The sequence below is a fragment of the Haliaeetus leucocephalus genome, unplaced genomic scaffold (assembly GCF_000737465.1).
Source record: "Haliaeetus leucocephalus isolate CR32 unplaced genomic scaffold, Haliaeetus_leucocephalus-4.0 Scaffold616, whole genome shotgun sequence".
In the NCBI taxonomy this organism is placed as follows: Eukaryota; Metazoa; Chordata; class Aves; order Accipitriformes; family Accipitridae; genus Haliaeetus; species Haliaeetus leucocephalus.
In genome coordinates, this window is record NW_010973052.1 from 3,514,242 (window position 1) to 3,528,093 (window position 13,852).

General features: G+C 43.2%; 1 protein-coding gene across 1 annotated transcript; it reads left to right on the top strand.

Annotated features, from left to right (window-relative positions):
* Positions 1-6,014: 6,014 nt before the first annotated feature.
* On the top strand, positions 6,015-13,593 carry LOC104838506 (high affinity choline transporter 1-like). The gene is made up of 8 exons (XM_010578267.1): positions 6,015-6,192; positions 7,234-7,347; positions 8,930-9,085; positions 9,579-9,727; positions 10,237-10,380; positions 11,361-11,514; positions 12,392-12,609; positions 13,072-13,593. The coding sequence occupies exons 1-8, from the start codon at positions 6,015-6,017 to the stop codon at positions 13,591-13,593; spliced, it is 1,635 nt and encodes a 544-aa protein (XP_010576569.1).
* Positions 13,594-13,852: the final 259 nt, after the last annotated feature.

Genomic DNA, 13,852 nt, shown 5'->3' on the forward strand with positions numbered 1-13,852 from the left:
AAAAGAAGGAGAACCTCAGCACCAATTTTGTCCTCACGAGACTCCATAGGCATCTCACTAATTTCCACACAGTTCTGTAGGGCTGTTCTCGAATAGATCCCATGGACAAGCAATTAACTGGTAAAGATAAACATTAAATCAATAAAGGTAGTGATTATGTGCAGCGTAGTAGCAAATAACAGATATAATCTGAAAGGCAAAAAATTGCATCAGTCTTAGTGTTACAGCAACAGTAATCCCAACCAGGAACTGCGTAATTCCCCATCATCATTTAAGATCAAGCCCTTGATGCTAAAGCCCATGACTGGCAAATTTCAGAAACCCCATCATTTCAGTGACTTCCTCAGAGATTATTTCTTGGACATGCCGCTGATTTCCCTAAGTCAGCCAAACTGTAGGATAATCTTTATCCATCCTGAAGGCATGTATGCAGTTAGGAAAACCTGAATATATTTAAAGCACTTGGAATCTATTTTTCAAAGAAAGACATTTATGTTTTCTCAGTCAAACGTTCGTATTTCTGCAATGTAGCATGGGAGCAAGTTACTTGAACACAGTTATTGCAGACATGGTTGGTTGGTTGTGCTATCCTCTAATGCAGCACACAAACCGCTTTATACAGAATGGGGAAGAAAATGCCAGTTGTGCTAAGATGAGGAGCACATGTACATTTCCTTGGAGCATAGCTTCACCTCTAGAAGCAGGAAATTTGAGCACAAAACTTAAAAGTACCTTCTGTTAAAAAAGCTGAAGTTTGCAATCATGACTAGGTGCATCCAAACCTGCCAGGTGGCTTAAAACGATCACGTTCATTGTTGGCAGTGAAGCCTGGAAAGTGCAACCATATAAAGTGAGCATCAAAATAAAGCCAACTGATTCAACCAGGAAAAGAGTCAAGGAGGCAGCTAGAAGTAAGGATATTCAGCACGTCGCCAGACTGAGAGAGACTCCTTCATCAGCAGAGGGGCTCTATGAACTCTTCACAGCCCCTAAATATCAGCCCTGCCCTCATCCTTCAGTTTTGTCCCCCTGACTCTCACCTCTATGATAAAGCCAGTCTGGGCTGTGCCAGCCCTGCGAGAGGGAGAGGTACCCAGTGGCACACACCACCGCCAGCACAGGAAGGTAAAGGCACTGTACTGCTGCCATCTGCTTGTTCCAGGCTGTCCCGCTCTGGGGACGTTCAGTGTCACCTCTGTGTGCTAACGGGGACACCCTCTGTCCTGTCAACTGTGCAGTCACTGGCCTCACTGATATATGTAAATATTAAATATTGTTGTTATTCTGAAGTTCTTTTCTGGCTTGATTTGTGTGACCTAAAGGACTTGCGACTTCAAACTAGCTCTGGTAGGAAGACATATGGAATAACACAGAAAGTAGAGTTAAATTCATCTTGTCTAACTTGAACCACTGAAAAGAGTCAAGCATCAAGCCACAGAGTCCATGGAGAGAGGTGGTCTTCCCCCAGCCCATACTGAAAGAGATGTCTAAAGCAGGCAGGAGGAATTGCCTCTCCAGGCAAGATTCAGTTGCCTACCCTAGACAGGAGCATCTGGTGCCGTTTGAAGTGCAGCAAAGGTCCTGCTCAGCCTCCAGATGCCACTCGAGGTGGCAACGGTCTCCCACATGTCCTGTGTCGCACCTGAGAGCCACTTGCAGATCTCTAGAGACCCAAGAATCTCAGCTGGAGCTACCAACACAGAGGTGTGGGTGACCAAAGCAAATGCTCATCTCTTGCAAACACAAGGATGCTAAAAATCAATTTAACCAAGATAGGTGGCTAAAATTCAGTGAAATCATTTCAGCTCATGGCTTTTCAGATGCCCCAAATCACCTTTTACATGTGTCAAAGCCTAAGCTCTCAGAAGTGTCACCAGAGCCTTCTCCAGGAGCCGGCCAGCACTTCATAACGGGGGTGGCTCCTTGCACCAAGCACTGCAGAGACCTGTAAAAAAATGGCTACATGATACTAACAAAAATAATTTTGGTTTAGGCAGAGTTGGCTTCACTAAAGATAAAATATTGTGTTTCAGAAGTGGGATTACTACAGATCTTAATTTGGTTGTTTTTTTTCAAAATGGGAAGAATTATTCCAGTGAAATCTAACAAAGGAAAAGAAGTATTTTGCCTCTGAAATATTTTATGTATTGTACACATGAAGAATTTAGTAAACTAAGGAACTCATAATATTCTTCTATATCTATCTTTTATCTCTGTTCATCTTCTATCTATCCATCTATCTACCTACCTACCTATCAATCTGTCTTCTCTAATTCTATCGATCTTAAATATTTAATGGTCAAAAACTCACACAGGCATAATGGCAAAATATTTGTTTAATTTTTATATTTATTACTCACTGTGCAGTCTCACCACACAGGCTTTCACACAAGGAGTAAAAATATGTTACTTTCTAATCAAATTGTCCCTCTCCTCTGCATCTGAAACTCATGCAGGATATCAGCCACACACAAATCTGTGTTGGTTGGAAAAGAAAAAAAGTGTTCCTGGGATTGACTTGGGATAGGAATAAAATTTTAGACCAAGGACACCATGTGAAAAATTGTAAACGTTTGGAGACCAATGGCCCAGTGTTTCAGCTGCCAGCATCAAGGACATGATTCAAATACCTGGGTTGGAAACCACAGACTGTTTCATGCCACCTCATTTCAAGAGGAACTGTCAGATCGTTTTGATGCAAATAGCTCAGATGCCTCAGGCCCCAGTGCTCAGTTTTTCTTGGCGAGCAGAGCAAAGCAAACTGGTGGAGAGGTTGGTCCCTGCAGACCTCCCTGTGCCACAGCCTCTGCTCCACTGCCCCAGCCCCAGCCCTGTGTCTCTCCTCCCACGGAGCTCCTCACAGGCACTTCTTTGCAAACAAACTTTAAAAAAATCCCAAAGGAAATTAAAAAAAAAAAAAAAGGACCTTTCCAGATTCTCAGAGTACTTTATTTCATTTCCTACACGTACCAGCTCATTGGGCTTGTTCCTTTCCAGAGGAGTGACAGGGGACGGCCACCATTTGGAAATGCCCTTCCCTGCAAGACCTCTCTCGCCCCACAGCACCCCTTTCCTCCTGAGCCCGTGGGCCACAGAGGGCCAGCTAAAGCTCATCGTCAATAACATAGCACATTTAACCTAGAAAGGCAGGGCAAGGATTTTGTCAAAGGCAGAGAGGCCACTGTTTTGTCCATCTTTATTTCTTCCAGTTGGTTAGCTTCAAAGCTGAGTAGCTGTAAGTGCTCACTACAGTGCAGATCATTTCCACCATAGATGGAAAACTTGGCACACAGCGCTGCTCACTTTCTTCCAGGCACTCCTCTGTTTTTATCAACCACCCACGTCAGAGTTTGTTCCATCAAGGTCAAATGATAAGGAGAAAGCAAGAGCTCAGCTGAGTATCCTCCAAGTAGATCCCCAGAACCATTGGAGATACACCAGAATACCCTGGCTGCTGCTCCAGAAGGGTATGTGTCTTCCCAGGGGCTCTGTAACTTCTGCTTGCCCATGTGGACATCTCAGAGCCTCAGGTCTCGGGTGGCACCAGCCACCTCTATGTAAGCAGCCAAATCAAGCCCTGAAACACCTACTGGGTACAGTGACAGTGCTCTTAAAAGCAGCCCTGAGTCCAGCAGACTGAGATCTGCCCTTGCTCTGTCCTGCCTCACAGGACCTAAAATGGGTCAGTGAATCACATCCTAAAATTGCATATTTCTCCCCATGGGTTACGCAGGGAGCTTGAAGCGAGCAGCGCAGCAGCTGGCACCCAAAGCTGCAGCCCTCCGTCATGAGCAGGGAGGTGAAGCCCACCTCAAACTTCTCTCCATTAGTGAGATTTCCTTTTTTTTGGTAAAATAGATGCAGTAGCTGAGAGTCATCTAGTGGCAAAAGAGCACAACGACAGATTCAGTGAGGAATTGGTCTTCTTGGTATAACTGTATGTTTTTACAATCCTTCCATGCACTGTATATCATCAAAACCACTCCAGCTTCAGATGAACTACCTTACCCATACTTTTTCTCTAAGTGTCCTTCATCCCATTGTGTAATGTTTTCACTTACCTTTTGTCCTACCACATCTGCCTTCCACCTCTCTGGGTCTTTGAATGAAGTTTCCCTGCAGATTTTTATGCCTGCCACTTTTTCTTTTGTTTTTTTTTCCCAAGAGATGGTAAAAAGCAGAGTCAGTCCAGATGTTTTCTGCCGATGTCAAAGAACAAATTCAAATCTTGCTTTGGACATGTCGAATTTAGTTGACCCCTACATGAAGGATGCAACACCAGATATTTCCTCCCAGGAGGGCCTGGCTGCAGAATGGGCTGAGACCCATCCGCATGCACCTTCAACCCTTTTTTGTTCCTGCCTAGGAAATATGCTGCAAAACATTTGTTCACAGAAAAAAGCTCAGTGTGTGTCTGTGTGTAAATAGCATTTTTTAAGTTTTTGAAACATCCTGTTTTAAGCAAGGAAGACAGCCCAAAGAAACCAATGTCTCCGTTGCCACTGACAACTGCAATTTCTACAACTTTGTGGCAGGTGCAATTGAGATGAAAGGGAGTGTTCCTAATTACCACCTAGAAAATGTGCCTTAAAAATGCACAGTGTCCTTTTTTGTACGTAAATAATTGGCTCAAAGTTAAAACCCTTCACTCAGTCAAAATAGTATTTGAGTATAAATATAAAGGAATATTTCTCCTAAGGCAGGATAATAATCTGGTTCTTGGACTTTTAATCTTTCTTAATTTTCACTTCTCTTTAAACACTCCTTATAGAGTCTTCCCACCAGGTCACTGCATAACGTACCAAAACCCTTATTTTCCCTTGTACAGAGAGGTGTCACAGAAAACGTGGGGTTCCTGCACTTCTCCCCTCTTCTTCCCACAGCCATTGCCCATGTGCCCGTGTGTTCCTACCATCCCCTGCCCGTGGGACATGCTTAACCTGTGCCACTGTCATTTCCACGCACAGCTACTCCTGGCTGTCTGCAGGAGATGGCACACTGCAGAAAACCTTCCTAAAGATTTGAGCTTTCAAACTCCTGCTCAGAGTTAATCAGTGATGAAGAAATCTGTGATTTCCGCCTGCAAAGGCACTACCCACTCTGCAGACAAACACAAGTATCCAAGAAAGTCAAACAAGTGCCTTAAATAGGGCAGTTTTTACATAGAATTGGTTATGAAGAATCATACCTGGACAGATGAAAGATTCACAGGGCAACTAAAAAGATAGCGGTGTGGCAACTCTATAATAAATGTAACAGCCTTAATTCCTTAACACTATATGAGTTTTTCTCAGAATTATGTCTGTTTAAAGGGAATTTCACAAAGTAGTCTAAAAAAGTCTGTATCTTTCCTGTAGTTTTACTGCAGTCTAGCAAAACCTTGCTCTCCTGCCTGTTTCCAGCAGTGAAATGATAATGCGCTTGCTTTGAGTATCAGCGTGTAGCTCCTTCAGTTGGTCAGTGGTAAATCTTCTTTTACTCTTTCCTAGGTTTATTTTGATGATTATTGTGGGTTTAGTTCAGTCAACTTTAAACAGACAAATTCTTAGCCCTATCTTCTGCGTTAGCCTTGTGCCTAGAACCTAGAGAAATAGAGATTATTTTCATACTGTTGCATATCAGACAAAATATAACATTTTCCCTCCTTTAAGCCAAGATGGTATCACCTCCACATCAGGGCTCCCTTGCTCTTATCAACACTAATTCCTACCCTCTTATTCTCTCCTCCCCAGAAAAATAAGAGTGTATATCTTCTGAGGAAAGGGGAAGACAGAAGAATTGCCAGTAGTCCTCCAAAGACAGAGACTCTCCATTCGGTTCTCAAGACTTTGGGGTTTATGGCTCTGTTTCGTACTGCACCTTTCCTTGCAAAGTAGAGCAAACTAATACTTAGCAGTTTCTTTACATGCTGGCACTATTTTTTCTGATTTTTGTCTATTTTTCTCTGATTGTGGACTCAGTCAAAGATTATCAAGCCATTATTCCTCTCTATCATCTAAATTAAGCAACAGAAAATGGCTCTAAATATACCAGGCTTGGTATCTTTGAGTGTGTTTTTTACATTAACTTTGGCTACTGGAATTTGGGCTTCTTGGAAAAGCAAAAAGGACCAGCAGAACAGAAACCCAACTGAAATGGCCATAGTTGGAGGCAGGAATATAAATGTTTTCATTGGATTGTTTACTGCAACAGGTAAGTTTTCTTAAAGGACTTTAAAAAATTCTTCTTAAAACACATGCATTGCATAGAACTGGGGGACTTTTCTTTCAAAGCAAGTGAACTCCTTTAATGTCAGGGCAGATTTTACCTAAGTGTGGCTTTAAAGGAGTATGGTTTCATGAATCATTTTGGGATGGATTCTTCCAAACCTCTTCACACTGAGCAAAACCTAATGTTTATGTAGATTCTTTTAAATTAAAGAGATTAATTTAAGAGTTTAGTTAAGAGTTAAAGAGTTTAATTTAAGAGTGACTGAAGAATACGACACTTTTCATTAAGGAGAACTGTGGTCTTAATCTTGAACCAGTTTCTGTTATCCAGCATAACAGAAGAATTTTACTCCTGGAACACTCCAGTTCTGTGTGGAATAAATTGCTACTCATGGTGAACATTGGTCTCTCTCCTAAAGAGAAAATGTTTCCCCACTGACTGCTGCCCTCCACTTCCCTTTTCTCTCCTTGCTGCCTGGTGTCATCTGAAATTTGCTTCCCTGACCCGTTCTTTGCAAAGGCTTCCCCAAGTGGTACTTGCCTGGCTAAGACACTTAAGCCTGTGTCGTAGGTTTGTATTCTGACTGCAATGCCTGCTTGCATTTTTTTCCCCTAATGTCTATTTTCTTAGAATGTGTAAGTGATGCTCATGAAGGATGGTCTATCAGTCACAAGAGGATAACAAAGGCAATTCTGTTTGCTCTAGCAAAAGTCTTCCACTGAGAAAAATGAAATTAAAAATTAGAATATTAAAATTGCCTCTAAATGGTTAAACATTGAGCTTTTCCATGCACACATAGGTATTCAATTCTTGAATTATTTAGGATATTACTTAGGATGAGATTCTAATACAGTTAGCTGTACTTAGCAGCACATCTCACTACAGGAGAAAACTTCGTAAAGAAAATAGAAGTGTGATTAAATATTTGTATGAGAAAAATGTTTCCAAGCTCTCAGTGTGTTCTACAAGACTAGTTGAGAATACGTATCACAATTCTTACCTTTCCACTTTCCATGTTTACAGCCACCTGGGTTGGAGGAGCATATATCAACGGCACAGCTGAAATTGTCTACCTGCCTTCCAAAGGACTATTGTGGGTCCAAGCACCTGTGGGGTTTGCCTTGTCCCTTGTTATTGGTAAATAATTCATGCAATCAAAACACATAAGCTTTAAAAAAAATTCATATGAGTAAATTAAGATGCATAACAGAGTATAGAGTACATTTTAAAGGTGATTTTGCTTCTTCAGTCTCCCACAGATCCAGAATATGCATTTATAATGCTATCCTCTAAAGCAAAACGTAAGAAATGGGGGTAGCTTTGAGCTAGTGTAGAGTTTTGCATGTTTGGAGCAATTTATAAGACAAAAATCTTATCTGAGAACTTTAGAAGCATGTGGCTATGTGCATATTGCTTTTTTATCATGGTCTCTTATTCACTGACTATTGAGAGTATTGGTATCATTTTAATTTTTTCTTCAAAATTTCTGTGTGATGAAATAATACTGTCTTGATTTTTCCACTAAAACCATTCTTCTGAGTAGTGTCATCTCAGAATGAATATGTAGTGCATCCAGCTTATCCCAGTTTACAGCTGGTCACTATTTTATTGAAAGTAAGCTAAGTTTGCAGTGTCCTATACCTAAGTTGCCATTTCTAACTCCAAGAATTATTGGACTCAGACTCACACTGAGGTTCAGCTGTCTTGCCAAGACCAAAGTTTCTTCCAGTCCACACTGAGTTATAGCATAACTCTCTAGGGACACAGGATGATTAAAGCAAGGAGACCTGTGCAGACCTTGCACAGGAATTTCTAAAAGAACAATAACCCTTATTCTCAAGTCAGAGAAAAGAGTCCAGCTGACGTGAATATGAATCAGGCTTGGAAATATACTGCCAGCATTTCTTACATGAGTAATTCTTACTAATGAAATTGAGGAGTGCAGGTCTGATCCTGCAATCTTTACTCAGGTCAGTAGTGCCCAGACAAGCAGTCCTGTTAGCTTCAGGGTTAGGCACAATACGTATTCTTTGGTTTTAATGAGATGGCTGTACGTCTGAAGTCTAATATTTAGATGAAGGTGGGTGGGACTCAGCTCAATGTGCAGATTAAAACAATATAGTTCTGGGAAGAGACAATGAAGCCACCAAAATGAAAATGTAACCAGAAAAGGAAGGAATATCAGCATGTTGCATCACACGGTCAAGGACAAAAATTTGTGTCCTTTTTTAGCCAAATATGAGTCTTCAATGCCTCACGCTGCCTACTGACATTTTCCACAGGAAGCATTTTGGAAAACTTTGTGTCTCAGGTTGGTAGGTCATTGGAGATGAAGAGAGGACTATATGTGGGTGTCCTCTGAGCCAAGGTCGTTACAGTCACACAGGTATCTTGTGCCATTTGGGGTGCCCTAGGGGGTCCCACCCCGCCTCCAGTAGCCACTCTGGAAAGATGTAGGTCTACCAAAAGTATAGGGTCATATCTGTCACCTGTAAGCAGATGTCCTTTATAACCTGGGACCTCTCAGAGGGACAAAACCCCACATATAGGCAAGTGAAGTGAGGCCTTGGTGTCTGGCTGGCTTCATTGTTCTCTCCATTATGTACGAATTCCACACTCACTATACAAGTCTGATACCCAGACACCATAGTATTCTTACTTTTTTTGCCTGGAATATAAAACATGCAAAATTCTACCAAAATGTCATCACTTTTGATAGGTGGTTTCTTCTTTGTAAATCCAATGAGATCCAAGAATTATGTGACAGTGATGGATCCCCTTCAAGAAACTTACGGAAACGTGATGGGAAGCTTACTCTTCATTCCACCACTCCTAGGAGAGGTGTTCTGGTTTGCAGCTATCCTGGCATCCCTGGGTAAATACTTACTTTGCTGTTGTATTTGTTAAAGGTCATGTGGCACAGCTATCAGAGTACAATACATATTTGGGAATTGTGTTGGACTAAGCTGTGGAAAGTTGTGCTTCGTGTCTCCTTTTGTGAGAGGAACACAAGCATTTCTCATTTCTGGAAAATATGTTTTTAGGTGTGAAACAAATGACAGTAGTATATATTCATGATATTATAATAGAGAGGTCTGGTAATAGGAGTTAGTACCTTCCTCTTGCCTGTGGGAAAGCAGATGCAAGAAGGCAAGATGCCTTGGCAAAGGCCATGCAGCAAGGTAGCAGCAAGAGCAGAAAGGGCACATGGGCTCTCCTGAGTCCTCACTCTGCCCACTCTCTGAGGACCGTGTGCTTCTCATACAGAGTGGTATGCCGGCATCAAGGGAATAACATATCCTTATTTATTCTGTATTCTGCACACATGAATCTGTCTTACAATACCTGACTGCTGCCCTTGTCTGCAGGAGCAACAATGAGGGTCATCTTGGACATTGGAGGCTCTTTGGCTATCCTTGTCTCGGCATGCACTGTCATACTCTACACTCTACTGGGAGGCCTCTACTCTGTTGCATACACAGATGTCATCCAGCTGGTTTTCATTACCCTCAGCCTGGCAAGTCCTGTGCATTTCTTTGTTACCAGTTTCCTAACTAAGGGAAAAAGTCCTGCTCTGCTTTTTGGTATGTCTCTGACCAAAAATAACTCTACCAATACCAGCCCTTGCCCTACAGTTCCTCTTCAGGAGAACAGGTCTCCTGAAATGTCTTACAGTCCTTATGCATTTCAGACAGTGCTCACACAAGCTATTGGCCTTGCTGGGTGAATGCAGCTACTCACAAGTAAAGTCTGCAGAACCTGACCAGAACAATCTTGGCTGGAAAGGAGAGAGATCTTTCTGCTGAAGGCACCAATTGACCCAAATTACAGACTCATGTTCTTGATGATGCCATGAACCAGAAACATGTAGATCTAGAGTAAAGAAGGGGGAGAAAGGAAGACTTAGTCTTGGTTTAATCTTATGTTACTTTATGTTCTACATCTACCTTCATTTCATTATCTGAATAGATTCTCCAAGAACATGGACCCTGGGGAAATCAATAACTATTTCCGTTTCTATCCTAGTGGGTCTGTATCCCCTTTGCCCTGGTGAACTCTGCAACAGAAAGTATTTATTACACAGCAACTCATCAATCTTACCAGGACCCTTGGATTGGGAAGATAGAAAAACAGTATCTTGGAAGGTGGCTGGATGACTTCTTCTACCTGGTATGGAGTATTTCTTGGACAGGTGGTTGGGACAAGGGATTGTGTGGGGACTTTCTGCTGGAAAACTTGTGGGTTCTTCCAGCCAGAAGGCCTACATTGCAGTTGGCAGGGGCAGGACAATGTGTAAAACCTTCTCTCAGCCACTCTGCAGCACACTGAGTGGACTGGGGAGATCCAGGGCTCAGCTGTGCGAAGGAAAGAAGCAGCAGGAACACTACATCTTTTACCGACGTGAAGGAATGTACCTCTTGATTAAGGCCATGCAGGCAACTAGTTCCACTCCTGGCACCTAAATGAGGCATTTCCTACCTTTTGAGAGGTTGGTCTTGCAGCCTCAATCGTGTGCTTTTAACACAATTATGTAAAATTCCCTCTATTTGAACAAAAATATTAAAATGGCACGAGTGCAGGTCATCAGCAAGCATGGTGCCATTGGCTCCACTGCACAACTCAACTTTTGAGCTACCAATATAGCCAAGACTGCAGGAGGTTGTTTGCTTGATCGGTAACAGGGACACACAGAAGCTTGAGCTTGTTTGGTGAGGACAGAATATTCAGATTTTATCTGATGAAATTTGTCTGCTAAGAAAGCGAAAATGGTGATTTTATTTTTAATTTTTGATTATACTCTAGCTAAGTTTGGATAGATGTTTTACATAAGTTGCATTCCTGAAAAACTTTTCTTCTCTTTTCCTTCCTCTGTGCCTGTTTCACTATGTCAAGCAATCTATTTTTCAGCTTTCTCAGTCTGCCAAACTATTAACCTGTTTTGATCAAAATTTCACATCCATCACAATGAAAACAAAGGAAAAGGACACCCTCAAACATCAGAAATATCACCCTCGATAGTTAAAGCTGGGCAATGTTTGTGCATTTTAAATGAGAGTTTTATAACAGTAAAGATTATCATCTACCTGAATGGATGGATGATGCCCTACAGCAGCCTGGTGGGTACCACTGGTAACATCTGAACATTTCAGGTGCTTGGGAGCATCCCATGGCAAACTTATTTCCAAAGAGTGCTCTCCGCTGCCTCGCCAGGACAGGCAAGGCTCATCTCCTACCTCTCTGGACTTGGGTGCTTCTCAATGGCCATCCCTTCTGTGCTTATTGGTGCAGTTGCAGCATCAACAGGTAAAACTAACTCTTTGCCTCTGAATAATGAACGTGGTTTTGTCAAATGTGATTAAAACAAGGTCCAAAGAAGTCCTGATTTAGACTTCAAATTACCTAGTCCTGTGTACCTAAAAGCATAGCCCTGGCCACCAAGCTAGGTGGTCTGTACCCTCTGAGGTTCAGTGCACAACTACCTAGAGACATTTAAAAGGCCCCAAGACCTGTTTAAAGCTATTTCATTACGATGAAATGGCTTTTCATGGACCTTGTGTTGAGGAAAGATGAAGGCAGAGCCTGAAAAACCCTGTATAATCCTATTTTCCAAGAAATCTTATCCTAGCTTCTGTTAGTGCCTTCCACCTGTAAGACCCAGCAATATTACTACAGATTGTTAATAAGGTTCTGAAGAAAACCTGCTTGAAGGAATCAGAGAGTTCAGTTCTGTAAACTCACAGCCCCCGTCCAGGGGCTCAGTCCTGTGCTGGCTGTGAGGAAGGGTTAAAGAGCAGCCAGATCACCGAACATTTAAAGAAATCAATTGAACTGATTAATTCATCTGTCACTAGGGGCATCAGAGCAAAACTCCCTTCTCCTCACCAGCAGGGTCTAGAAGGTTGACCTTTAACTGTGCCAGTTCTGGAAACACACAAAGCACAGCTATTTCTATAGATGCTACTGGGGAAAAGGAAAATCTTTGATCTAGTGAGAGCTGCAGCATGCTAAGGGGAATCACAAGAGATCATAAGAGAATCCAAAAAAATTAATCCCAGTCCTAAAATATCGAGTGGGTCTCAGTCCTTAGCCCTGCTGTGAGTGGTCCCTGTGGAAAGGCAGCTTCAAAGACAGCAGAAATGTCAGCGAAGGATTCGTGACTTTTCCTTGTTCTGTTTTAAAGACTGGAACCAGACAAGCTATGGTCTTCCGAGTCCACTCGAGAGAGGGGAATCAGCGATGATACTGCCGCTTGTTTTACACTATCTCTGCCCAGCATACATCTCCATCGCTGGTTTGGGAGCCATCGCTGCTGCTGCAATGTCTTCTGCAGATTCAGCTCTTCTGTCCGCTGGCTCCATGTTCGCTCACAACATCTACAGGAAAATCCTGAGGAAAAAGGTACTTGGTTACAGCATTCAGTAGTTTTGGTGTCAGGCAAGATGCTTTTGTTTCAAGATGGTTTCTAATCCAGTCTGTGTGGTCTGCGATTAGAGGTGTCTGTCCTTCAGCTGCTGAACTGAGTTCTGGAGCCGGAGCTTCAAACACAGGGCAGGGGTGTTCATATCCTTAGTAGGGATAAAAATACCCCCACTGGTATTTGCTCTTTATAAAGATTTGCTCTTTATAAAATGACCGGTATAGAATTTGGACAAGGATATTAATGGAAACAGCATAAACCCATGACCCTTAAAAATACAGCGTGCAGCTCCATCTCCAGGGGTGTCCGCCTTGGGCGGCTGCTGGCGGCAAGCACTGCCTGCAAGCAGCGAGGGCTTGGTGGAAACCAGTCCAGGGCAGGACAGTGCTGGTCACCCTGCCACTAAACGCCGTGTCTGTAATGTCACGATCTCTGTTTTACAGGCTACAGAGACGGAGGTCTTATGGGCCATGAGGATCTCCATGCTGGTGTTTGGGGCTGGGGCTGCTGGTCTGGCTTTCTACTCCAGCTCGGTCTATGACCTCTGGTTCCTCAGCGGGGAGCTGGTGTATGCCCTGCTCTTCCCCCAGCTCTGCTGCGCTCTCTTCGCTCCCAGCACCAACACCTACGGCTCGGCTGCCGGCTTCTTGGTTGGGCTCCTCCTGAGGGTGCTGGCGGGGGAGCCTGCCCTGAGCATCCCCCCCATCATCTGCTACCCAGGCTGCTCCCTGGTGAACGGGACCTACAGTCAGCTCTTCCCCTTTAAAACGTTCACCATGCTTCTCACCTTGGGGACCATCATTGCTGTTTCATACCTGGCTGTGGTTTTGTTTCAGAGAAACCTCCTTCCCCGCAGGTGGGATGTTTGCAACATCACAGGGCGAACCGGCACCCTCATCCCCCTGCGGCAGGTGGAGAAACAGAGGGGTTCACCAAATGTTGGGCTAGAAGAGAATCGTGATTAAATTTGGGGCCTCATTTGAAAGGTGACGATGCATTCCGCAATTAGAGTACAGCACAAACAGCATCGCTCTTCCCTTTGCTTTCTCTAGTGATGAATTATTTAAAGTCCTCACAGAGTAATAAAGACGCGCTCTGTTCATCCAAGGAGAATGTGTGAGCTCGAAGTCTGCAGTGATTAAAGGCGCGTGGTGATGGAGCACAATCTTTGCCCCGGTACCCCACCCGAAAGCAAGGCTACAAATCATGCTCCAACATTTATGG